The sequence below is a fragment of the Pipistrellus kuhlii genome, unplaced genomic scaffold, assembly GCF_014108245.1.
Source record: "Pipistrellus kuhlii isolate mPipKuh1 unplaced genomic scaffold, mPipKuh1.p scaffold_m20_p_9, whole genome shotgun sequence".
NCBI classification, from domain to species: Eukaryota; Metazoa; Chordata; class Mammalia; order Chiroptera; family Vespertilionidae; genus Pipistrellus; species Pipistrellus kuhlii.
Genome location: NW_023425595.1, coordinates 34,832,938 through 34,857,330, shown reverse-complemented (window position 1 = coordinate 34,857,330; position 24,393 = coordinate 34,832,938). Strand labels below are relative to the sequence as shown.

Sequence of the window (24,393 nt, the reverse complement as noted above, 5' to 3'; positions counted from 1 at the left end):
CTAGCTTTTTTTGATACAGTTTTAAATTTAATTTTACTTGCATTTCACAAAAGAAAAAGAAAGAGAAGTTGATAGAATTGCTGAATGCATATAAATATTTCCTCTAGACAAGAGATACTTCCCCTAAAATATCCCTTCCAGATTAAAAAGAAAGAAAGAAACTAGGAGGACATTAAAGGTTGAAGTCATTATGATTTTTTTCCCCAAGGACATACTTTCATTTCTGTTTGTACAGACTGACTTCGTGCTGTGAAAGATGAGTTGGTTGGCCCAGCCACACTGGCATAAGCACGCAGTTCTGGAAATGCTGAGGCCCTCTGTACCAGTTAGTAAATGCCGGCCACTGGGCTCTCCCCGGGCTCTCCCTCTCTGCCCATCCCACCACCAGGACCAACCCTAAGCCCCACGCCCACTCCCCGGGACCCAGAGCTACTGGGGAAAGAGGACTCTGGTCCTGTCTCCCAGTCTCCTACAACACCCACCTTCTCCCCAAGCAGCTTAGTTTCTATCTGTTGTATAGAATGGTGTCAGGTAAGCCTTTGTTTGCTGAAAGCATTCAGTGTGAAAACCCTCAGGCCCTCAAGTTCAGCACAGTCAGGGATTTCAGGGAATGGAGGTTTTTCTCCCTAATACACTAGCTCCTTATATGTGCACATCTGCATCCTGGTGTGATTACCTTGCCTCCTAATGGGCAACAGACACACAGGGCTGTGGAGATGGAGACATCCCTGAGCTGGCTCCAAACCAGATGAGGCAGAAGGTGCTGGAGCCCAGGCTCAAGTGGAGGCGGCAGGGAGTGAGTGGGCTTTGCTCCATGCCCAGCCCTGGGCCAGGTGCTCACTGTCCAGATACTCTCCAATCCTAGGAGAGGTGTTTCTTTGCTCCCTTCCCTTCCTCCCTCCCGCCTTCTCTTCCTTCCGGATTTACTGAGCACCTGTCTGTGCAGGGGCTGAGGTGCAAAGGCAAAGCTAACATCCCCTAGACCTCACAGCCCCGTGAGAGCATCAAGAAAGCAGCGGTGACTGACTGGGGTGTGTGCAGGAGGCATCGGGAGCCACAAGTGACTGAGGGAAGGTTCTCCAGTGGAGTTAAAGCCGAGCTGGGATTGGAAGGATGGAGGGAACTGCATGTGCAAAAGCAGAGAGGCAGGAAGCAGCCCACCTGGTCTGGGAACTCTGGGAGGGCATGGAGCCCAGGCCCAGGAAATCTGCTGGGCTCCCAGAACCCAGTACCCTGAACCTTCTGCCTCCTTGACCTTTGCTCCCAGCTGCCTGGCCAGGAAGAGCCCGCCCCCCCCCCTCCCCCTCAGCTTACCTGCACTAAAGAAGGCTTTGAAGCTGGAGAAAGGGAGTGAGGAAGAAGGGGCCAGCTGGTGTGTAAATTTTTATTGCTTTTCAGAAATCTCCTCCTCCTCCTCTTCTGACACCATGGCAACCAGGAGGCAGCTGGGGTAGTCCCCTGTGAGCTGGGCTGACTTGAGGGGGAGATGGGCTGAGGCTAGGGACCTTTGCTCCCCTGAGCCTCAGTTTTGGCATCTAGAATATGGGCAAGACAACCCAGTTGCTGGCTCCTGTCAACCTAGATGCTCCAGGAAGCAGAGCCCCAGGCTGGACTCACAGGGGTTAGGCCTGGGAGGTCAGGTCGGGCTGGGGAGTACCCTGCATCACCCTGCAGCTGGGGGCTTGGCAAGGGGAGAAGTCCCTGAGCCATATAGCCTGCACTGCCCACCCACCAAGCAGCCTGCCCTGGTGTGCCCACTGCACTGTCACTGCCCAGGTGCCCTGGGGGAGCGGGAGACAGGGCTGAGGCACGGACACAAGGATGGATCTCCCTGTGAGCCGTGCAGTGAGAGGTCTTAGGGGGTCTCCCCTGCCAGAGCACAGGGCTCTGCTGTCCCCAGAGCCCAAAAGTCCCAAAAGGAGGGGCAAAGAGGGTTGTATTTGCAGAAGCTACTGCTTGGATGACTGTGGACTGGCCTAAACAAACAGGAACACGTGCTCTCCCTGTTCCAGGGCCAAAATATGAAATCAGGGTGTCTGGGTTGTGCTCTCCAGGGGAGGGTCCCTCCTGCCTCTTCAGCCCCTGTCTAGCTTTGCGGTCTTGTGAGTCTGTGATTTTACAATCTCTAGCTTCTAGCCCAGGGGTTGAGCTGGATAAGGGTCAAACCGTGTAAACTTAGGAAGCTACAAGGAAATTTGCCTCAGAACCATCTGCAGTGCCCCCTTGTGGCCATATCTGGGGAGCACAAACAGAATCACGGAATTGACCTTCAGGCTGAAACTGGGACCCAACCTCCAGGGTCCAAAGGCAGAGGAACTTCTGGAAAAGTAACTTCCAGTTCCTTCTCCCAAGGTAACGACCCCCAGCCCGAGGCAATGCTCACAGCATTTGCCTAGGGCTCTCCACCCACAACTTAAAGTGTAGCTGGCCTCTGCTCTGCACAGGCCCTGCTGGACATACACCGTGCTGGGCGAGGGGACCCCTCTGACATTTGGGGCCAGTTATTCTCTTCCTTAGGCAGCTGGTGGAGTGCCCTCATGTGCAGGTGTTCAACCTCCAAAAATTAATATGGAAAGGAATGGCCTACGTTTGTGGGGTGATCAAGGTTAAAACCAGGACTTACCTGGAGCCAGAGGCTGAGGGTCATGGCTAGCCTCTGCCTGGGGCTGGGATGGGGCCAAGACTCATAATACAGGCCTTTCCTCTATCCTACAGGAAGTGTCAGTCCTCTGACCTGGTCTTTATGGCCTTTCCAAGGCACCTCCTTTCTCCACCTGCTCTCCTGCCCACCCAGAGACTCTGGAGAAGCCAGCTCCCTTCACCCTTCCGAGCGAAGCCTCATGGCAGACCTCTGGACACCTCTCCACTGCCACCTCTCAACCCCTCAAATCAGCAGGGCTGGCTCCTCTGTCAACATTTACTGCTCTGCCCCTCCACTCCTTCTTGGCAAATGTCCAGTCACCTTTTGCATCATGGCCCAGGTTTCGGGTTTCCAGTTCCATGAGGCACCCCAGGCTGGGGTAAGGGCATCTAGTCACAGGTCTGACCACCCTGCATATCCTCAGCTATTTCCAATGTTTGTTCCTGCTCCCAAGGAGCCCACTCACAGCTTCTGAAACAGGAGCAGTCCCTGGGGTGGGTGAGTGGCGGGGACAGGCTTCTAGGCAGTTGGGAAGTTGGAATGAGGTCTTTTAGTCTCACCTTGCCCAGAAGGGTTCCTAGGGGCTTAGCACTCACTGAACTGAATGGAATCAGAATAGAGATGGCATCTCCTAAGACCTGGATGTGGCATGAAATGACCCCTTCGGGGTATAACTTAGGCCAGGGGCAAGGACCACCGTGTGAGCCATCCCTAAGGGCCTTTCCAGCTCAGCCTTGCCAGGACCCTGCCGCTGGAGCAGCCCTTTAGCGCCTGTGGCAGGAGGCTGTGAGGGGCTCCAAGGCCCCCTACATCCCGGTAGTCACTCCGTCTGTAACCTTCCTGAGTGTGACCTGGGCCTCAGGATTTGTACCTAACGAAGAGAATACGGCAAACGTGACAGGTGATCACTTCTGAGATTAGGTTATAAAAGCTGTGGACAGTGTTTGAGGCCACTCAGTGTTGGACTAATTTGTTACACGGCAACAGATGATGCATCACACCGGGCCGTGTGGGCCAACGGAGCGAGGGGAAGGGGCCTGGGCAGGTAGCTATGGTCTCCCCAGGTGTCAGATGTTGTCCCCGGCAAGAACTCAGAGGACGCTCATTTTTATTTATCTGTTTAGGAATATACAAAAGTCTGACATGGTACAATGATCTCGTCAAGAGAAAACAGAACACACGGAAGAAAGGCTGGGTTTCCTCCCCGGCCCCCATCCTCCCCAAAAAGGCACACACACCTGAGGGGGGTGAGGGGGCCTCCCATCCGGAAGCCAGTCTGATGCTCCGAAGGCCAGGCTCCGCGGCGAACAGGAAGAGGGGCCCTTCCTCACCCCTCCACGTGGGGGTGTGGGCTCAGCAGAACGAGGCCACCGGGGAAAGTACAGGCTTCCGGCCACGGCCTGGTCGGTGCCGGGTCCACGTCCCCAGCACTCTGAGGAAAACCGGTCACTCCAACCAGACGTGGTAGCTGGGTAATCCACGCGATGGTGTGCCCGGGACAGCCCTGCTCCCGGCACAGGCTCACCGCCATCCCCAGCGTCTCTGCAGAGGCCAGTCTGGGGCTGGGGGAAGCGGCAGAGAGGAGAATCAAGCTGGAACAGTCCAGATGTTCATCCCTGCACTCTCCAAAACAGGGACCGCTGTGTTTTCCCTGGGCAGGAGGGACTAGTCCTGCAGGCAAGTCAGGGTAGCCGGGAAGAGAGGTGTTTGTGTCAGAAGCGGCTTCTGCTCCTTGCCCTCCAGGGGCAAAGAGCAAATCATCTCACTGGCCCGGGTCCCCAATGGCTCGTCCTGCTTCCCCGGGCAGCCCGGACTGCGCTTTCTCCGTGACTTCAGGAATGGAAGAAGAGGGGCTGGTTGAGAAGCTATAAAAGGCCCAGAGGTGTCAGCCACCACCGAGAACAGCACAGACGGGAAGTGGGGGGGAAAAGAAAAAAAAGAAAAAAAAAAAAAGCCTGAAACGTCCAAGCACTTTCCTTCCTAAAAAAAGACCTAAGGTTTTCATGGTTTAACAAAATTATTATAATTTCTTTTAAATAACCCACAGACACCCATGACACTTGCAAATTTACAGAACAAAAAGCACTCGAGGACTTGGTAGAAAACGACTGGCAGCGGGCTCCTCCTGGCAGGCCGTGGGCCCGCGGGCGGGTGGGCGGGCTCAGTTCACCTCCAGGACCTCGGTCTCCGGGAGGCCGAAGCTGGTCTTGTGCTTGTCGAAGAGCTTCACCAGGGCCTCCATGTACATGGCGTGGTACAGGTCGATGTCCTGCTGGGTCGGGTGCTCCAGCTTGGGAATGGTGATGGGCTCACCCACTGCGGGGAAGGGGCAGAGGCCGCTGGTTAGTCTGTGCCGGTGGGCCCGCCCTCCCTGGGCGCTGACCATGATGCTGAGGGCAGTGACCCCGTGCTACGTGCCCACCATGTGCCGGGCACTGTGCTGAAGGTGTTCTGTCCTAGGATGTCCTTTGGCAGAGGAGAGGACTGAGGCCCAATGGCATGGGAAGGGACCTGCCCAAGGCCTCGGGGCCACTAAGTGATAATGGGGCTCACGAGGCCTGTCTGCACCCACGGCACTCAGCTGGGAGCTCCTGGAAAAGCCCTGGGCAAGTCACTTTGCCTCTCTGAGCCTTCGTTTCCTCGCCTGTCACACAGCGATCCTTCCTGGGGGGGGGGGGGGGGGGCGCGAGGGCGCTTTGTGAGGATTCTGTGAATCATGGCATGGTTTAAGAAGGGGGGTGAAGGCGGGAGAGGAAGAGGAGACCAACATTCATACTTCTGGGCACTGTTTTATCTCCTAATCCTATTTCATCTCCATACCCAACTCATCACCAAGTTCTGTCAAAGACATTTCCGAAATTTCTCCCAAGTTCTCTTCTATCTCCACTGCCATTCCCTCAACTAAGCCACCGGCTACCCAAAAGCCTCTGGAGTGGTCTTATGGCTTCCAATTTTGCCCCTTCTAATCCATTTTCTATCCAGAAGTCCCAAGGATCACTTTAAAATGCAAATCAGAACCTTCCCTCCTCCAAACCATATATATATATATCTCCCTGAGGCTGAATGTTTATTGGGATAAAAGGGCATATTGTGACCACTAACAAGTATCTATTGGGAAGGAGGGTGCAGGGAGTGGTTCCTAATTACCCCCCCCCCCCCCAGCTCCAGCTCCAAGGACTCACTCCTAAATGTAGAGGTTGCTAGGAGCAGTTTGATCATCTCCTGGGCTTCTCCCCTCCACCACAGGCTGGGAGAGCCAAGCAGATGGAAGGTGAGGGTGGGGTCTCTCAGCTCCTGAAGCAGCTGGTCAGAGCCTAGAGCCCACACCTGCACACCATGCTTTCAGAAGGCCTGGAGCCATCCGCGGACCATCACCACGGCCTCCACAGCTTCCATCATGGGGACCTCTGGAGTTCGAAGCCCCCTGACTGGGCCCCCCTCTGGCGTCACCAGCTTCAGAGACCCATCCATCAATACCATAACCTTGTCTTCCTCTACGCGGGTCACCTGCACTGGTCCTCTGTGCTCTGTTTGCGAGGGGGAGGTTCACAGACAAATCCCATGGCACTCCGCCTTTCTCCTTAACACCTGCTCAGTTCCCAAGCAAATAGGCTAAATCACCCTCACCACAGCATCTCAGCTTCCCACTACTAAAGTAAAAAACAGTTCCTTCACAATGCCCACAGGACCCCATCCCTGGCCAGACACCCCAAGCATGAAAATGTCTCTGCTGCCTCACGGAGAGCAGAGATGGATGGGAGAGTCTAGGTCATGTGGAAGTCAGTCTCTGTGTCAAGTACCAAACAGAATACCTGGCTCTGATCATTCAAAGGGTCTATGTGAGCTTTGGCCCCTCCAGTCCACAGCTTGTGGCCCACAGGCTCCCGTGTAAACTCCAGCTTGTGAACCATTAACACACACCCTCCCTACAAGAGATAAGTCTTTGGAACCCTCTACAATGTGTCAAACACAAGGCCCACGGGCCAAATCCGTCCCACCAGGCCTTGCAATGTGGCCCGCACCGCGCTGCCATCACTGCACTCCGCTGCGTTTCCATCACAATGACAGTTTATGACTGTTCAGTAAACCATTCGGCCCGCGATTTAGGCTGGATTTTAGATTTTGGCCCCTTCTCTGATTGAGTTCGACACCCCTACTCTACATGATCTCAAATAAACCCAACACAACATAGCTGAAGGCCAAGTGCAGCCAGTTTTTTGCAACACTTTTCACAGGACTCTGCTCTCGTCATGTTTTCTTTCAAAACCCTACACAGTCTTGCTTCAGGGACTTCACTTAGGCTTCTGTGTCTGACAGAAACTCCCTCCTCCCACCTCTTTTGCTGGGTAATTCCTATTCAGCTCACAGTCTAAGAGTCACCTCCTCACTGCGGTCCACTATGACCCCCAGAGCATGCCGCACACCCCACTCACACCCTCTGCTGACCTTTGCTCTAACGGGATCTTCCCTGAGAGACTGCCCAGCTCTGCAAGCACACCACTGCTGGGTCTTGGTTTGTGAGCACAGCTTGGCTCACAGGAATAACACTTCACCCCCTCACCCTAACCCCACCTCCACCAATAATCCCCCCAGGGCAGCCCCCACATGTCCTCATGGTTTAGCAGTGTTTCCCAAACTTTTGGCATATGTGGACCCCTTCTATAATTTTCGTAACGCTGAGTACCCCTCGTATTCATGAGAACGCAGAATTAGGCGCAGCTAATCCCCACCAAACTCCGGTGCAACGCATACCCCCACCAAACTCCGGTGCAACGCATACCCCCACCAAATTCTTCCCGTACCCCTGGGGGTACACGTATCACCCTTTGGGAAACACTGGACTTTAGAGCATGGACATCAGAGCCAGGCGGCCTGGATTTGAGTCCTAACTCCACCACTAGCTAGCTGTGGCCCCCCAAGCTCAGGGTCTTCACGCAGGGAGACTCACCAACAGTGGTGATGGGCTTGGAGTAGGGCACCAGCCCCCAGGTGTCGGAGGAGAAGAGGCCTCGGCCATGGAAAATGCACGGGGCGAAGCCAATGTACTTCTGGAACTTCTTCTGGACCCACCGGCCCCAGGAGCCCTCCTCGAAGATCACTTGCTTGTAGACCTCATTCTCTCCGAAGGAGTAGGTGGGAACCAGGTCGGCTCTGGAAGGGAGAGGCCAGGCCTGTCACTCCCCAGTCACTGGCTTCGGTTCCTCCTGTCAGTCCTAGAGGCCTTGGACACTAGCCGAGCTCCCCTCCTACAGGGCTGTGCGGGAGCCACCCGGGGGGTCCCCAACATGTGTCCCCTCTGCCCCCCGGCTAGTGACGGGGGAGCATGTCAGGGCTTTGGTAGCACTAGGCAAAGGGAAGGTGGCGAGCCCTGCTCTAGCATGCCTGTTCTCTCTCATCCCTGAGGCGTGCCTCTGCTGGAACGTTCTCCCTGTCCCATACCCAACCGAGGCCTCTATCAGTTCCGTGTCACAGTCCTCAGCACACCGTGTTGTCGCTGTCTGTCCCTTCATACTGGCCCCTGCCCTGAACACAGGGACTGGGTCTGAATGGTCGGGTGCCCAGAGCCTGGCACAGGCTGGGCCTGAAGAGCAGCCTCTCCTAGAGCCTGGGGTAAGGCCCTGAGAGGACAGAGAGGAGCAGTGGGTGGGGCCCAAACGGTTAGTGCCATCCCTAACTTGTGGGTGACTGTAGGCTGCATCCTCTCCCGCTCCAGGTCTGCCATTGCTAGAGGCCTGTCACTCCAAAGCCCTCCTCCTGGGGTTGCCCAGAGCACAGAGAAGGGAAGCAAACAGAGCACCTGGAGTCCAGAGAGCTTAGCTCTGCATTTTACAACGTGACCCCTACTGGGCCACTTAGCCTGGCTCGGCTTCCTCACGTGGAAAGTAGGACGTCACCACCGGCAGGGTGGCTGTGGCATCCCAGGGGACTGAGAAGTGAGTGTGCTTTGTCTAGTGACATGTGCTGAACAGGTGGCTACACAGAACGTCTCTGGCTTTCTAGAAAAGGTCACAAACACCCAAGCTGGCCAGCTCCTCTCCACCTGCCCTTCGCATCACCCTTCGGGGAAGCCTCCCTGCTGTGTCCAACCACAACGCCCTCACTTCTGCAGGTAGCATGACGGCTTTGGCTCCAGGGCACTGTCCTATGCATGGTCCTGCCCTCTCAGCCCCCCTGTGAGGGCTCAGGGGACACAGGCCTCCCCTTTGCCCTAGTCAGACGCCAAGGCTATTCTTGGACAACTTGGCCTGAACCTCTGGGCTCCAAGCCCCCTCCCCCACCACAGGACAGTGAGCTCTCTTCTATGCCTTCCTGGCGTCTGGGCCTCCAGGAGCCAGGGAGCTGCTGATAGTGTGTACGTGTATGTGTGTGTGTGTTTACGGAGCTGCTGATAGTGTGTACGTGTATGTGTGTGTGTGTGTTTACGGAGCTGCTGATAGTGTGTACGTGTATGTGTGTGTGTGTGTGTGTGTGTGTGTTTATGGAGCTGCTGATAGTGTGTACGTGTATGTGTGTGTGTGTGTGTTTATGGAGCTGCTGATAGTGTGTACGTGTGTGTGTGTGTGTGTGTGTGTGTGTGTGTGTGTGTGTTTACGGAGCTGCTGATAGTGTGTACGTGTATGTGTGTGTGTGTGTGTTTATGGAGCTGCTGATAGTGTGTACGTGTATGTGTGTGTGTGTGTTTACGGAGCTGCTGATAGTGTGTACGTGTGTGTGTGTGTGTGTGTGTGTGTGTGTGTGTGTGTTTACGGAGCTGCTGATAGTGTGTACGTGTGTGTGTGTGTGTGTGTGTGTGTGTGCACGGAGGCACTTACCCATGCCGCAGGGCCAGTTTCACAAAGCCTTTGCGGCTGCGCAGGGTGACCGCATTCTTGCCGGGCCTGGAGCTCAGGGACTCAGCTGCGCCCCCCACTACGATGATGATGGCATTGCCGGTCCCGTTCTTTGAAAGCAAGTAGTCTATGGTGTCCCGGTTCACAGGGCAGATGCCTGGGGGGAGGAGGAGAAGACACGCCATCGGGGCTGCCTCTGGGGGCACTGCCTACCCCCCACATGTATAAGCAAACTTGGGCCCGAGACCTAACCTTCAAAGTTGCATGGCCCTACCTAAGCTATTCTTTTTCTGAGCCTTGGCTTACTTGTCTATAAAATGGGGATAACAATATAAGGTTGTTTAGGTAATTCATTCACTTAGCAAATACTGCCTGAGGTCTTAAGTCTACCAGGCTGATGCCAGGTGCTGGGAAGCCCAGTACATCAGGCTGCTGGGGGTCACGGTGGGGGTGGGGGAGAGAATGATAGTGCCATGGACAACAATCAGGTTATGCAGAGGAGAGCACGGGGCTGGGGTACCCAGAAAAGGGGCCAGAGAAGGCTTCCTAGGGAAGATACTACCCAGGTTGAATCTTGAAGACTTATGCACAGCTCTCCTGCTTGGCCCTGACCCATAGTGCCTGCAGCAGGCTGCACCTCTCAGCACGGGTCTAGGGTGGTGTATGGGCTTCCTGGACAATCTGTCATCTGGCTCAGCGGGGCACAGTAAGGATAGGCAGCCATGGAGTCTCACCTCCGGACATCAGGTACTCCCTCAGCACTGGCATCCGGAAGTTGCCAGCCAGCGTGGCCAGGTAGGGCCTTATGCCGGGGAACTTCTTGCTCACTTCCGTGGCCTCTGTGCTGAAGTTGCAGAAGGCACCCAGACCCATGATGCCATGGGGGTGGTATCCGAAGATGTAGTTCCTGGTGGTCAGCAGGTTGTGGGTCTTCACCAGCTGCAGGGAAAAGCTTGGGTGAGTGGAAACTGGCCGGGGGGAGGGAGAGGACGAGGCCCTGAGGCACACCCAGAAGGTCAAGGACAGACTGGGTTTGCCATCCCCCCTGGGACTCTGGGCCTCAAGGACTGGAGTGACTCTCCACACCTGACCTCAGACTCCTCACCACTGGGGTCACAGTGCCAGGTGCTCGTTGGCTGCCATTTGGACTGCAAGTCCCAGGGGGGAGGGGAAATTTCTCCCTGATCCCCTTATTTCTCCAGCCAGATACTCCAGGTCCTCTTCTTTGCACTCAGCTAGCCTCCTGTCTTCCCTCCCCCTGGGCCATCCTCCTCTCCACAGCAGAGTGACTATTCTAAAACCCAATGCAATCCCTGTACCTCTCTAGTTCCCACTGGGGTCAAGTCCAAGTCCCTCTGGCCGGAGAAGAGACAGTGCAGCCTGCCTGAGTGGAAACTTCCTTCCAGGCAGCCAGCTTCTACTGGGGCTCTGAGGCCGGAGGACAAGGGCAAGAACAGCTCTGTGCCAGCCACAGTGGTGGTGGGAGGTCAGCTGTGCAGCGGGACAGCTGACCTGCGGTACTTTCAACAAACCTGCCCCGGGAAGGTCTGAGGAATGACTGGCTTCCTCAGGGGCTGCCTCCTGCCCTGGGGGTTAGAGTTAGATGGTGGGATGGCTGGTGTAAAGTTTCCCTAAACCCTGAGCAACAAGAGGCACCTACCCAGCAGTACAACAAACACGATGGAGGGAAGGTGAAGAGAGGGGTGGGCAATACTGGTATTTTGTTCAGAAAGCATCACTTTTTTTTTCCTGATTAGAAAAATAATGACTATCACAGAGAATTTTCAAAATACAGAAAATTAAAAAAGAGAAAAGAAAACCAAAAGCATCTGTCATACCTCTAGCAAGCTAAATCACTCTGGGTTGAGTCCTTTTTCTACTCAAACATACACATACTTTTTTTTTTTAAATGACAAAATCACATATGGTTGGTATCATTTTTATATAATTTCCAAACAAGTATTATCATACCCTATCTATTTTTCCTTATCGAAATTCCTCAGTAAAGTATCTTCCCATGGCTGTATTATTCTATCATGCGGCCATGCTACATGTAATGGGACTATAATCAAACCCCTACGGATGGACCTTTAAAAAGCTTCCAAAACTCCCCTCAGAAATAATGCTTCCATATGGAACAGAGTGTGGAATCTCAAAGGGAAGGCAGGAGAGGGTGGGTGGGAGATAATCAACCAAAGACCTAGAGTGCATAACCCATGGACACAGACAATAGGGTGCTGAAGGCCTGGGGGGGGGGGGCAGGAGAGGGTAAATAGAGGAGAGGGAAGGGGGACATATGTAACACTTTCAACAATAAAGAATTATTTAAAAAAGAAAAAATAATGCTTCCACAAATACCTTATTTTTATCTACATGTCTATCATGTTTTAAAATATGTTTTTATTCAGGGATGGGCTAGAAGGGGTCAATGGGGAAACAAGGAGGACACATGTAATACTTTCAACAATAAAGATTTTTTTTTTTTTTTTTTTTACAAAATATATGTTTTTTATTGGTTTCAGAGAGAGGAAGGAAGAGGGTTAGAAACATCTAACCGGGAACTGAACCAGCAACCTCCTGGTGCATGGGCTGACACTCAGAGAGCCCCAGAGGCTGGGCTGATTATTCTCTTGAGACAAACTCCAATGAAGCCAATCAGGCCTAGGATGTAGATGTGTCACCCGGTGGCTCTTTCAATCATTTTCCCCGTCTCCCCAGCCCCTGCCTGGCGGGGCATTTGGTGAAACGAGGTGCCTTGGAGCACTGTGCAGTGCCCCGGAGAATGCAGGCATCTGGCACAGCTTTGGTCTCTGGGTGCCACACTCTCCGCCCCTCAGGCTGGACAGAGTGTCCATCCTGCAGAGAGGACATTGCTGATAAAGGCTCTGTTGACATGCCACTCTTGTGTCCCGTGTTTCCTAGGGCAAAGTCTCAGTCCCAGGGGCTGGCCATGTGAGCCTGGAACACGTTCCTGGCAGTCACTCCTCACACCCTGTCGGGGCAGGAAAGGCACTCAGATAGGCCTGTGCCACCCTGGGACCCTATAGGAGGCACCTCAGAACCAGAGAAGAGCAGAGATTTGCCTGAGCTCACACCGCAGGGCGCGGTGGCAGAGAGAAACATGGGACTGAGAACCTGGGTCCGGAAGCAGACAGTCTTGGTTCCTATGCCAGCCAGACACTGACTTGCTTTGTGAACTTGGGGCAGGCTCTCCTCCCTGGGCCTCCTCAGTAGGCCCATCCGTGAAACGAGGCAGATGGACAAACAGAGGATTCTAAGCTCAGAGTCTTTCATAGTCTCCTCTCCAAAAATCCTGCCTATACCCAGGCACTGCCCACTCCTCTCCCAGGCAGCCAGCAGTCCCGATGGCTGCTGCTAACACATGAGCCCCACCTCTGCTGAGGGAAGGGATGGTCTCTGTGCCAGCCGAGCTGCTCTGGTGGCAAAGAGCAAAGAGCCCCACCGAGAAGGAAGAGAGGACGGATCGGTGCTAAGTACAGCTGAAAATTATTACACAACCATTGGCAAGAGGCTGAGGAAAGGGGGGAGCCACACACGAGTCCACAGAGCATCAGCCCTGATGTCAGGTCACCAAGGCCAACACCTCTCACAGAGGGGGAGCCTGAGACCTCAAAGGGCAGGAGCTTGGCCAAGGTCACCTGCAGGGAAGAGCAAAGCCAAGGCTGAGACTCCATGCCTGGCCTGCCTAAGGCACCACGTGGCTTTCGTTCTCATGCCCCAAGGCGTCCCAGGGCCAGCTCCAACTTATCCTGTGGCTCCAACTCTCAGCTGATTTCTTGGGAAAAAGGTGTGACAAGAACACTGGATTTTGTTTGTCCCTTTAAGAAAGATCCGTGGGCAAGGATATCTGCCTGTTCCAGTTTTGACCAATAGTAATCAGGGTTGGTGGTGGGCGGTAGGGGGCGGTGATTGGCATTAGGAGGCTTCCCAAGGGACAGGCCACTCTGAACATGGGGGCCTGGCCCCTTAGGTGAGGGCCCCAGTAGAGAGAACAGAGCCCACAGTTCCTCCCAATGGACCATCATGTACCACTTTTTCTCATATGCACAGCTCCGTTTTGCATATGAGACTAATGAGGCCCAGTGAGCTTGATAAAGTGTGCCTGTGGTCCCAGGAGCGGAAAGTGACAAAGTCTAGCAGGTTCTATTAGACAGTGAGCCCACCTGAGGGCAGGGGCCAGGGCAGGCTCGTCTGTGTCCCCATGCCCAGCACTGTGTGGGAGCAACAACGGATGCTCGGTGAATGGAGTGACAGAGCAAGAACTCAACCCAGGTCTCCAATGGCAACGCAGAGAGAGGGAGACCCAGGAAGTAGGGGCTCAATCCAATGGGGGAAATCCGGGACCGAACTGCTCCCAGAGAAATACGCAGTGGGAATGCAGTGGGAGAGAACCCAGGGTTTGGATTCCAGTACTGATGCTGGGTGGACTCGCTGTGCAACCTGGACCAGTCCTTGCCCCTCTGTGGGACTGTTTCCTCACCTCCAAAATGATGCAACATCCTCCTCTGACGCAACATTCTCCTAGCAACAACAGCCTTGGCTCCTCAGGAAAAGGGAGGAGTGAGAACCCTGACCCTGAAGATTCTGGTAAAACTGGGTTCAGGTTGGGTAGACAGAAGGAGCTGGCCCCAGGGCACCCCTTTCCCCCCACCATACACACATACACACATAATACTGGGTGCAGTGGAGGAATGTGGGGGTCAACCAGCCACCTCCCCCAGGCAGCAGGCCAGGATGTCTCAGTCACTGACTCACGACAGCAAACACACACCACCCTGTGTCATGCACACTTTCACGGTCACACATGCTGCCACCATTGCTCTCTGCTGGGTTGCCTCAGCAGCGAGGGTGTGCCGGGGCTGGGGTGCTGAGTGAGCTGGCCAGACAGGTCTTTCCCCTGCAGGAAAAACCTTCAGGATTCTGCTGGACTCACCCACCATCTACCAGTCACCCAGATGCACCAGGGCCCAGATGCCTCTGCCTTGCCAAGCTAGCTTGCAGAGGGGGACAGAGACGAGGCCGACAGCCAGACCATGCCACCATTCATTCTGTCAGGACCTGGAGGTTGGCCCCAGAGAAGAGACGACGACGGGTGCTCAGAAGACCGGGTGGGAGTCCCAGAGCAGCTCATGGTGCAGCAGGAAGGAAACCCAGACACCAACTCGGCCTAAACTTGCTTGGTAAGGGGAGACTGAACCCTGCCAGGGCTGGTGCCTCACCCAGGGTCAGCCTGGGCCTTTGCTGCCTCTGTCCTCCAATATGCAGGAGACCTGAGCGTCTGCCCACGTTTATTCCCCACGGCTCCGGTGCACAGGGAGGCAGTGTGCTGTGGTGGCAGGAGCCCAGACCTGGAGGCCAGATAGCAATTAGAATCTCGGCTCCACCCCTCACTAGCCTCAGTCAGCGTTGCTACTCTGACCTTCAGTTTCCTTTTTTGTAAGTAAAAAAAAAAAAAAAAAAAAAAAAGAATAATGTTAGTATCCCTTATAGAGTGCCAGGAAGGGGGGAGGTGCTGGCTTTTAGAAGTATCCCAATAAATCGTGATCCTCGCCAAAACCAGTTTGGCTCAGTGGATAGAGCGTCAGCCTGCAGACTGAAAGGTCCAGGGTTCAATTCCGGTCAAGGGCATGTGCCTTGGTTGCAGGCACATCCCCGGTAGGGGGTGTGGAAGAGGCAGCTGATCAATGATTCTCTCTCGATGTTTCTAATTCTCTATCCCTCTCTCTTCCTCTCTGTAAAAAAATCAACAAAAATATTTTTTAAAAATATGATCCTCCCTCTCCGCGCCACAGGCTTCTTCTCAAACTGGGGTGCCTGCGCGCTCCGTGTTGCCCCTGCCTCTTCAGTGCTGCTTCCCTTTGGGATGGAGTTCTAGGGGCAGCTTCTCCAGAAGCCTCTCCAGGCCCTTCAGGAACTAGGTTCTCGCTCTTCTTTTGCTGCACATCTCATGGGCCTTCATTCCCATGGCCATGACCGCCGGTGACCCACCGGTGACTGGCTGAGAGAAATGCTACTTCATAGGAGTTTCCCAAAGCAAGCAAGCCCCTCACACCTATTGTTATTCTCGGTTCAGTGCTATCCTTGGTGCGGCCCAGATGAACTTGGACTTCTTCAGTATTGCTCTTGATAAATGACCTCACTTTTTAAGCTAGGCCTTTAATATTCACAGAAAGGCAGGCAGACAATGGCCATAATATCTGCTATGACACCTACTTCTTATATCACTCAGGGTCTCAGGGTCTATTTCCCCAAGAACTAGTACTAAGTCCTATTTCCCCGAGGAACTAGTAAGCTGCTTCTTTTCCGAAAACAAGAGTCAACTATCATGTTTCCCCTTTTGCCTTTGTTGCCAGGAAGCTTAGAGCTAATGATGAAGTTCAACCACTACTTTGTTGACCATTATGGCTGAAATACTAGAATTTCCCCCCCAAGTCTTGATTTTTCTATTTACTTGGTATGAAATTTTTTCTATTTACTTGGTATGTAAGAGGCCACAGAAGAATTAGCAGGGCATGGGGATGTGATTTATGCAAATCCTGCACAAATTGGGGAGGAGTATAAACAGATGCTCACAGTGGGAGATGTCACATGGTTCTCCTCAGCATGTGTGGTCACTGTGGATGGGCGGGCTAAGGCTCGAATTCAGATCTCCCACCCCATCCCACCCTCCCACGATAACACACAAACATCTTTACCTGGATGGGGAAGTAGTCTCGAAAGTAGCGCCACACAGCCCAATTTCGGACCCACTGTGACCTCCGGCCACCTTCCAGAGAACAAAACACAGTGTTGGAAGGGCGTGGGGATCAGGGAAGGGGGTGTTTGGGCAAAAAGACAAGACACAACCAGTGTAAACCACGGGGGTGACTATCCCCCCACCCCCATGCAACATCTCCCCCCCCCCCCCCTTCCCACTGGGCTCAGGCCATGCTCGTAACCCTCGTGTTATGCAAACCCTTGATTGAGTGTGAGCTCCTATGAGGACCAGGATGGCTCCTTTGAAGTGCTTTTAACCCTCCGCAACACCCCTCCCCTCACCCCCTGGCCTAGCCTAGTGTATTTTCACAGAAGATGTTAAATCAAAAGAGGCAACACCCACAATGAGGAACCCCAGCTTGTGCAAGAAGGGGGTTCCCAGGGCGAGGGCTTGGGGCGAGGAGACCCATGCCCTTACCTTTCTTGGGCGTGTTCCAGTCAAACACCAGCCAGGTGAAGTAGAGCACGGCGATGAGCCAGCAGTCGGTGCAGAAGGTGTACATGAGGATGACGCTGCAGGCCACTCCTGGAGGGCAGGCAGAGGCACAGGTCAGGCCCTGTCCTCCGGGGGGGGGGGGGGGGGGGCTCCGTCTCCCCCGGGCAAAGCCTCACCAAGCGACTGAATGAGCATTTACCCTGGTGCTAAGCTCGGCACCACCAAAGCCATGGGCATAACCTGGGGAGGAATCAGGGCCAAGGGCATCTCGGAGATCCTGGTGTTGAGGGACAGGTGGGCTCCACGCTGCTCTGGCAATAGCGTCGGAGATGAACCTCAGCTTCCTGTGAAGCCGTGCTTAGAGCTGTTCTTTTTGTCTTCTCCTGCATGCTCTCCCCACCCCAGTGCCCAGCACAGTTACTACGGACAAGGGAGGGACCTACCACGAGCCTCTACCCCCAGGACGAGGGCTGAGCCACGGTCTCGGTGTGAGGCAGGGTGACCTGGACACCGTTTTAGAGATGAGAACACTGAGGCTCCAGAGGGTAACTTGCCCAAGGTCGCCCGGCAAGAGAGTGGCAGAGCCAGGATTCAAACCACCATCTGCACCGGGCTTTAGTAATCTACCAAAAACTAGAAGCCCCAGACTGCCACCAGAGGCACATGAGCGCGGAGGATCCCTGCCCCCGGCGGAGGAGGGCTGGCCACCTCCAAGGAGAGGAAGTGCCAGGCGGCCCCTGGCCAAAGCCCGGAGCCCATCAGCCCCACCTCTCAACCCCCCAGCGGGATACCAAGAAGCCTGCCTGGGGCCAGCTTTCCTGCGTTCACTTTGTTCCGGGCCTGCTACCCAGAAGGTTGAATAACCTGGCACCTGGCACTGAGGGAAGGAGAGGCCATGCCAAGCCTGGGTTACTTCATGGCTCAACCCGAGATGCCCTCAGCAGGCGTTGGTCTGTCCAATTTCCCAGCCTCAGACGCTCAGACTTCAGCTCTTCAAGACGGCTCCCCAACATGATGCTGCCCCGCCATGTGGACCTCACCTCTGAGTTCTCCACCCGAGGGGGCCATACCTTCTCTGCCCCCTGGCGCAGGGCAGAGAGGGGGCAGAGGGTCTGTGAAGAGCACGAACATGCTCTTCCATGAAACCCTGGCCCTGCCACTCACGGGCCACAGCCCATCCCTGACGCTCAACCTCCTTACAGGGTGCTGGGAAGATCATGTGAGATTGCGTGTGAAGAGGACCTAACACATAGTTACATGTCCCATCAAAAGACTTGTGGACTTAGATGGGGGAAAAGGACATCTTAATTTTTACCCGTCTCTGATGGAAATGTAGTATTTCCTTCATGGACAAATGTAAGAGACCACAGTAGAATGAGCAGTGCTGTTGACAGTGACGCCAATAGAAAACATAGGTGTTTTTGTCACATTTATAGCAGGTACGGATATCTTGAAAAATCATTTGTTCGCATCACTACTTGAGAATCAAAGTAATGATTAGTCCTGCTGCTAGATCTATTTACCGTAATAATGAAAAGCACATATGGGTTACTATATGTCTAATTTGATTTCTTAATGTGTGCATAGTTATATTTCAGCATCCTCAATTTCCTATATCGGTGGCTTCCTTTTAAATCCAACACTCAGTACTACACATTTTAAAGCACCGAGAGAAGTTGACAGCCATGATCAGAATGCCAGAGGAGTCTACACAGAAAAATGGTGAAGTGGCTCTATGCCAGAGGAAGGCCAATGCGGCCACAGCAACCTCTGCCAGCAGAGTTGGGTGGCAGCGGAGGGAGGGAGAGGCGGGGTGCTCAGGGCAATAATTAGCAGCATTTCAGCCAACCTGTCCTTCCAACTGGGCGTGGCTCCCACCTACATGAGGGCGTTGGGAAGATGCTGGGCCGGTTTCTGGGCTGTGGTTGGGTTGGATGGATTGTTAACCTACAGCTCGGGGGCAGTGACTGTCGCGTGCTGCGTGGGCTGGGGTTCTACCAGCTGCCCAGTTCCCCATCAGCCACGCTCTGACCCACAACAACAGGGAAAGTGGTGGCTCCTCGGTGCAGATGGGGACTAAGGGAGCTGGTGCATCCGAGGCGGGGATCTGGGAGGCTCATGGCGTCTTTTCTTGGCCCCACTTCCTTCTCTTGTGATGCTGGGCAAGGCGCTGCCTCCCCCCCCCCCCCCCACTCCCTGGTCCCCTACTTCCTGCCTGAAAATGAAGGGGATACACTGCTCTGTACTCTAAGATTCTAAATAAGCAGCCGCAGTCAGGCCGAGATGGGGGCTTGAGCCCTGAGGGAGGCAGTTTAATTGGCTCTTTCTCTTTTTGAGCCCATATGTCCCTGTAAGAATGTGGGGACAGCGATTGCCTTTCACCCCAGAAAACAAATGCACAAACTGTCACATATAATTTTGCGTTTAATGTGAGAGGTTCGTGAACCCCCTAAAGTCCACTCTTGGGTCTAAAGGTGAAGACCAGCTGTTTCAGAGTCTCACTGACCCTCCGTGAGTTTCTATTTCCTCACTGGTGAGGTGAGACATCAAGGAAAGACAGCTGGTGCCCGGTACACCTGGGGACTCGATAAAAAGCACCTGTGCCACCCTTCTTCTGCCCTGCAGAGGGAGGGAGGGGCGGCACAGAGCTGCCTGGAAAGGAGGTCTCCGAGGCCCCTGTGCCCCTGGCAGGACAGATGCTCAGCGCTCCCATTAGACGGGCAGTCCTGAAGAGTGGCCACCCACAGGGACTCGCCCACGGGTGCTGGAATGTACTCCATGCTGCTCCGCAGCAAGTTTGTCTGCCTGTGAGCTGGGAAAGCCACTTATTATGCAGGTGGCATGGGGGCCTGGAGAAGAGAAGAGGCTGCTGGGAGGGCAGGGCCTACCCCAGGCATGGGGCCTCCCCTCCTCCCACACAATCGGTGATGCCCTGCCCCTGGTCTAGATGCCAACCAGGGAGAGAGGGCATCAATAAGAACTTACAGAAGCAGCGCCCAAAGCACTGACGTGGGAGGTGTTGAGAAAGAGGAGGGGGCATTGCATGGGCTACAGGAAGCAGCCAGGGACTGTGTTCAGCCGGGGGTGAGTAAGGGCTCCCCGGGACCAGGCCCTGTACTGGCTGCTCTCACTCCTTATTTGAGTCTCCACAAAAGCCATGCGAATTGGCCTGCATTTTCCTCACATTCAAAATGAGGAAACTCACTTTCAGACAGCTCAGAACCTGCGTAGGGGCACAGAGCTGGCTTGTGGTAAAGTCTTCCAGAAAATGTCTGCAGGAGGCAGGTGGCCCATGGGGGAAACGTAGGTTTTGGGGTCCTATCGATGTGAATTCAAATCCGTGTGACTTTGGACAGGTTACTTACCTTCTCTGAGACCTGGATTTCCCATCTGCAACATGGGAGCCATGCCACCTCCTCCCACTGAATCTCCCTGGGCCCTCCCGCAGGCCTAGGATAGAGCACGGAATCTGGGATGCAAAAGGTGTGAGTAGGAGGATGCTCTTTCCGGACTCCTGCAGAGCACAGCTCCTGCTCTAACCTATGTTGGGGAGGGGGCCCCTGCCTGCCCTCCCCCTCGGAGCCCCAGCTTACCCAGCACAAGGAAGGACAGGACCCATTGTAGCACCGAGATGACCTGCAGCTGCTTTTCCACTTTGGACCTATTGAGCCAGCTAACGGAGAAGAGATCCTGGAGGGCAGAGAGGATGCTGGAGCCGGTGCCTGCAACAGACGGGGGGAGACATGAGTCTGCTGCGCCCCTTCTCTCCGGCCTCAGAGTCCCCAGCACCAACCCGCCCCCCCCCCCAACAGGCACCTGGCCAGATGGGAGAGGAGCACGGGTCACAAAATCACACACACACACGAGTTGACATTCTAGCCCTGCCACCCAGTAGCTACCAGTTCTGGGCTGTTCGCATGCCTCCCTGGACCCCAGGTGTCTATACAAACCCAGTGGGAATGGTGTCCCCTCATAGGGTTTTGGAGACCAAACGAGGAAGCCAAAGAGGCTGGGGGAAGCTCTCCATGATTGCCAGTTCTCTTCCCTCCACCCCCATCAAACCCCTGTCCGTATCCTTTATCTGGATCTAGTACAAATATTTAACCTTTGCTATCTGTGTCTGGGAGGCCAAGGACAGAGGTCCAACATCCAGTGTGCAATGTTTTTTCTTCAACTGTACTTTGAGCACTCTGAATCCCCACCCCACGCCCTCATCCCCAGGACTGATCCCTTTCCAAGGACCTGAGGCCTCTTGCCCACACCCCCAAAACCACCAAGCCCGCCACCACTGGCCCCACCAGAGGGATTTACACTTCCAGCTTCCTCTCAGTGCTCCAGGCTTGGGGCCCAGAGAGGAATCAGGCCAGAGCCTTTGCTTCTGCAAAGGACCTGCTGGCCAATGAGCTCAGGCAGCCTGGGACCCTGAGGGCTGCAATTATGTTCACTGCCAAGCATGTGCCAAGCCTGGAAGTTAGGGCAAGGTATGCTCACTTAATTGGCTCTGTGGCTGTGCCCCCCAGGGTGACACCCTGGACTTCAGTGATTGAGGGGCAATGAGGCCAGAAAGCCTGGTGACTGCAAGAGAGGCGGCATGGGGGAGGGCACGGGCGAGGTCCCCTAACCCATCCCCCATTCCTTCCAGCAGCTGGACCAAAGGAGTGGAACAGTTCAAACCCCACGAATGCTAAGCCCCAACCGCATGCCCCTCGCTCACCGCATCTTCACTGAGTGCCTACTGGGTAGTCATCAAACATCCCTTCACACCACCCACTCGTCCAGGCTCCAGGTACTACATCACCATCTTGTCCTTTCACACTGGCCCACTGCTGGGAGTGGGAGGGAGAGGGGTCTAGGGTAGGGGTGTCGAACTCAATCAGAGAAGGGGCCAAAATCTAAAATCCAGCCTAAATCGCGGGCCGAATGGTTTACTGAACAGTCATAAACTGTCATTGTGATGGAAACGCAGCGGAGTGCAGTGATGACAGCGCGGTGCGGGCCACATTGCAAGGCCTGGCGGGACGGATGTGGCCCGCGGGCCTTGTGTTTGACACATGTGGTCTAGGGACTTAACTCAAGCCTTTGCATTTCCTCAAAATCTGTAGAGCAGCCAGGTCACAGCAGAGCTTAGAAAGGAACTTTAATGCTCATCAGCTGAAAGTCAGCAATTGCTTTGACTTTTAGGAGGAACACAGGTAACTCAAGGCAGACACACCGGTCCTGTCCTCTTTGCCTGCTCTGGTGGGTGAGAGGGAGGGGGCTTGGTCCAGCAGGACTCAGATGCCAGTTCAGATCGTGGTTCTACTCACTATTGTGACCCCAGGCAAGATCATGAGGGCTCCCTGAGAGGCTAGGATACATGCTGAGTGCTCAGTAGCATCTAGTACTCCGAAGGCACACGTGTGGTAGAGGTGGCAGTATGGAAAATCACTAAAGCAACTGAAGAGCCTGGGCCACAGAGGCATTCCAGAGGTTTGACACGTGACTGCTCCTTCACCCTCTCTGGATAAAAATCCTCCCACCACAGGTCTCCTCCACCTCTATACCTTCCTGATGCCCATCCTGGAGACTGAGGGCCCTCGAAGTTTCTAGAAGAGCCCAATTGGACCACCAGGGAGACTGAGGAGAGGAGCGCTGACTTGCACTGGGTTATCCAGGCAGCAGAGCCAGGGTCGGAATCCAGGATTCCTGCCGCCTGCTCAGGGCACCTCCCTTTCCCCCATAGCAGGTGCTGAGTGCCCATGGGACACAGTAGGTCCAAGGGTGGGCTGTGCTCAGGACCTGGGGAGGGACACAGGGGAGGGAAGTGAGGCCCCAGCATAGGCCTGGACTCTTGGTCCAAGGGCTGGCCTTCCAACTCACCCCCTATAGCAGCTGGCTCTGCCTCCTGAACTGGGCCAGAGGAAGTGAGGCAGGGGCCCTGGCAGCTAGGAGTAGGCTAAGGGCTAGGAAAAGTCCCAGCCGTGGGCCTGGGGCAGGCTGGGTGCCCGGATGGAAAGAAGACAGAATGAACTCGAGCACCTTCCTACTCAAAGTGAGGTCTGAGAGCTGTTTAAAAACACAGGATCTGGGCCCCCAGCCTGGATCTTCTGAGTCAAAATGTGTATTTTAGCAAGATCCTCAGTCCAAAGTCTCAGGTAGGGCAGGTCTGGGGTGGGGGCCAGGACAGAGGGAGGAGCTGGGGGGGGGGGGATGGAGGGGGGAGAAGGCACCAGAGGGAAGGACATAAGTCATTGTCTTATTTGGTCACTTCCTACTGCAAACAGACCCCAAGGCCAACAGCTTGAACAGAACTTAAGGAAAGGGCTGGGGTCAAGCCCCTGCCTTTGGGTCAGGGCCACCCATTGATGACATACCCCCCAGAGAAACAACTGGAAAGACCTGGGTCTGCTCAGCCTATCCGAGGTCTCTGACAATGAGATGAGGGCAGCATGCAGGAACTGCGGACCGTCTTGTCCAATCCTGACTCTGACAGGAAGAAGAGGGCTTAAGAGACTTCCCCAGGACCCACAGCAAGTTGGACAGAGCCAGGCTTTCCCCACACCATCCAGTCTGTTCTCACCCAGCCTTGTCCCAACTATGGCCGACAGCCAGCTTAGCAACGAAGTGGGAAACGGAAGACCAGGAGGAAGCTACCACTGCGTTCATTCCTCAGGCCTGGGCCTGTTCGGCTGCCTCCGGTCCGCAAGAGTCAGACCCGGCTGACCAAGGAGACCAGCCCCGTGTGCTGGCCTGTCCGTGATGCTGACCCCAGCCCCAGTGGAAGCCCCCTGTGAGACTAAGAAATATGGAGTCACTGCTTCTCTGTCTAGAAAGCCCCTCCTTGCCTTGCCCACCTGATAACCCCGACAATGAGACAAGGCAGCACTTCTTTCAAAACCCAGATAAGGTGAGTCTTTGGAGAGAGGCCATCTTTCCTTCACTAGGATGATCAACTCTAAGGCCCATGCAAGCTTGGAACTGTCAGGCTGTTTTACACCCACGTCAACCCTCTGACTTCGCTGCCCCCTCCCCAGCCCTGCCCGCTCCCTGTCCAGGCCCCTGGAGAGAATCTGTCTGAAGATAAAGTCAGGGGAGGCCAGCTGAATGGAGAAATAAGACAGAGAAACAGAATCCTCCCTCTGGGCTCCACCGCCCCTCACCTCGTACTAACTACTGATGACAAGCCCATCCTCCGATCACACTGGGAGCTGCACAGGGGCCAGGCCTGGGTCTGATCTGCATCTGGGATCTCAGGCATGGTCAGAGGGACACTAAGAAAGGTCTGCTGAGCAAGAAGGAAAGCAGGTCTCTGCTCTGGCTGCTCCTCGGGCTCCCAGGTCCCTCCCTGTCATGCCGGGTGATAGGTGTGCTGCCCACATGGCCCATAAAGCTTTGGGGCCTCCAAAGCACTTACTTCCAAAGCACCCCAACTCCTCACCAAGCCGGGAGCTTGGCATCATCATTCCCGTTTTGATGGTGATAAAATGGCTGAGGGAGGTGACAGGGCCAAGACCATTAAACCCAAGGGTGGCAGAGTTGGATTCGATTCAGCCCCAACGTCCAGGACTGCATCCTACTCTATGCCTCAGGTGCCCCAAGTTCCTTCTCTCGTCTCCCCAGAACTAGGCGGGGGAAGGCTGGGGGTGGGGGGGAAACAGGGGAAATGCATGACTTGTTTTCCTTCAGAGGGCAGCCAGGAGTTGGCATCTTGTGCTGCAGGTTAAGTGGCA

At 54.7% G+C, this 24,393-nt stretch overlaps 1 protein-coding gene across 3 annotated transcripts in view; it reads right to left on the bottom strand.

The window, feature by feature from the left end:
• Window positions 1-4,639: 4,639 nt before the first annotated feature.
• DGAT2 (diacylglycerol O-acyltransferase 2) overlaps window positions 4,640-24,393 on the bottom strand; it is a 32,031-nt gene continuing 12,277 nt past the window's right edge. For 2 of the 3 annotated variants that reach the window (XM_036426830.2, XM_036426831.2), the window contains exons 2-8: window positions 20,278-20,406; window positions 16,667-16,774; window positions 16,188-16,258; window positions 10,206-10,410; window positions 9,454-9,628; window positions 7,590-7,792; window positions 4,640-4,957 (exon numbers count right to left, since the gene is read on the bottom strand). In XM_036426830.2, coding sequence (XP_036282723.1) covers window positions 4,803-4,957; window positions 7,590-7,792; window positions 9,454-9,628; window positions 10,206-10,410; window positions 16,188-16,258; window positions 16,667-16,774; window positions 20,278-20,406 — 1,046 coding nt within the window. In that variant the 3' untranslated portion in view covers window positions 4,640-4,802. The remainder of the gene's footprint in view (window positions 4,958-7,589; window positions 7,793-9,453; window positions 9,629-10,205; window positions 10,411-16,187; window positions 16,259-16,666; window positions 16,775-20,277; window positions 20,407-24,393) is intronic. The other variant, XM_036426833.2, reaches the window with a different exon arrangement.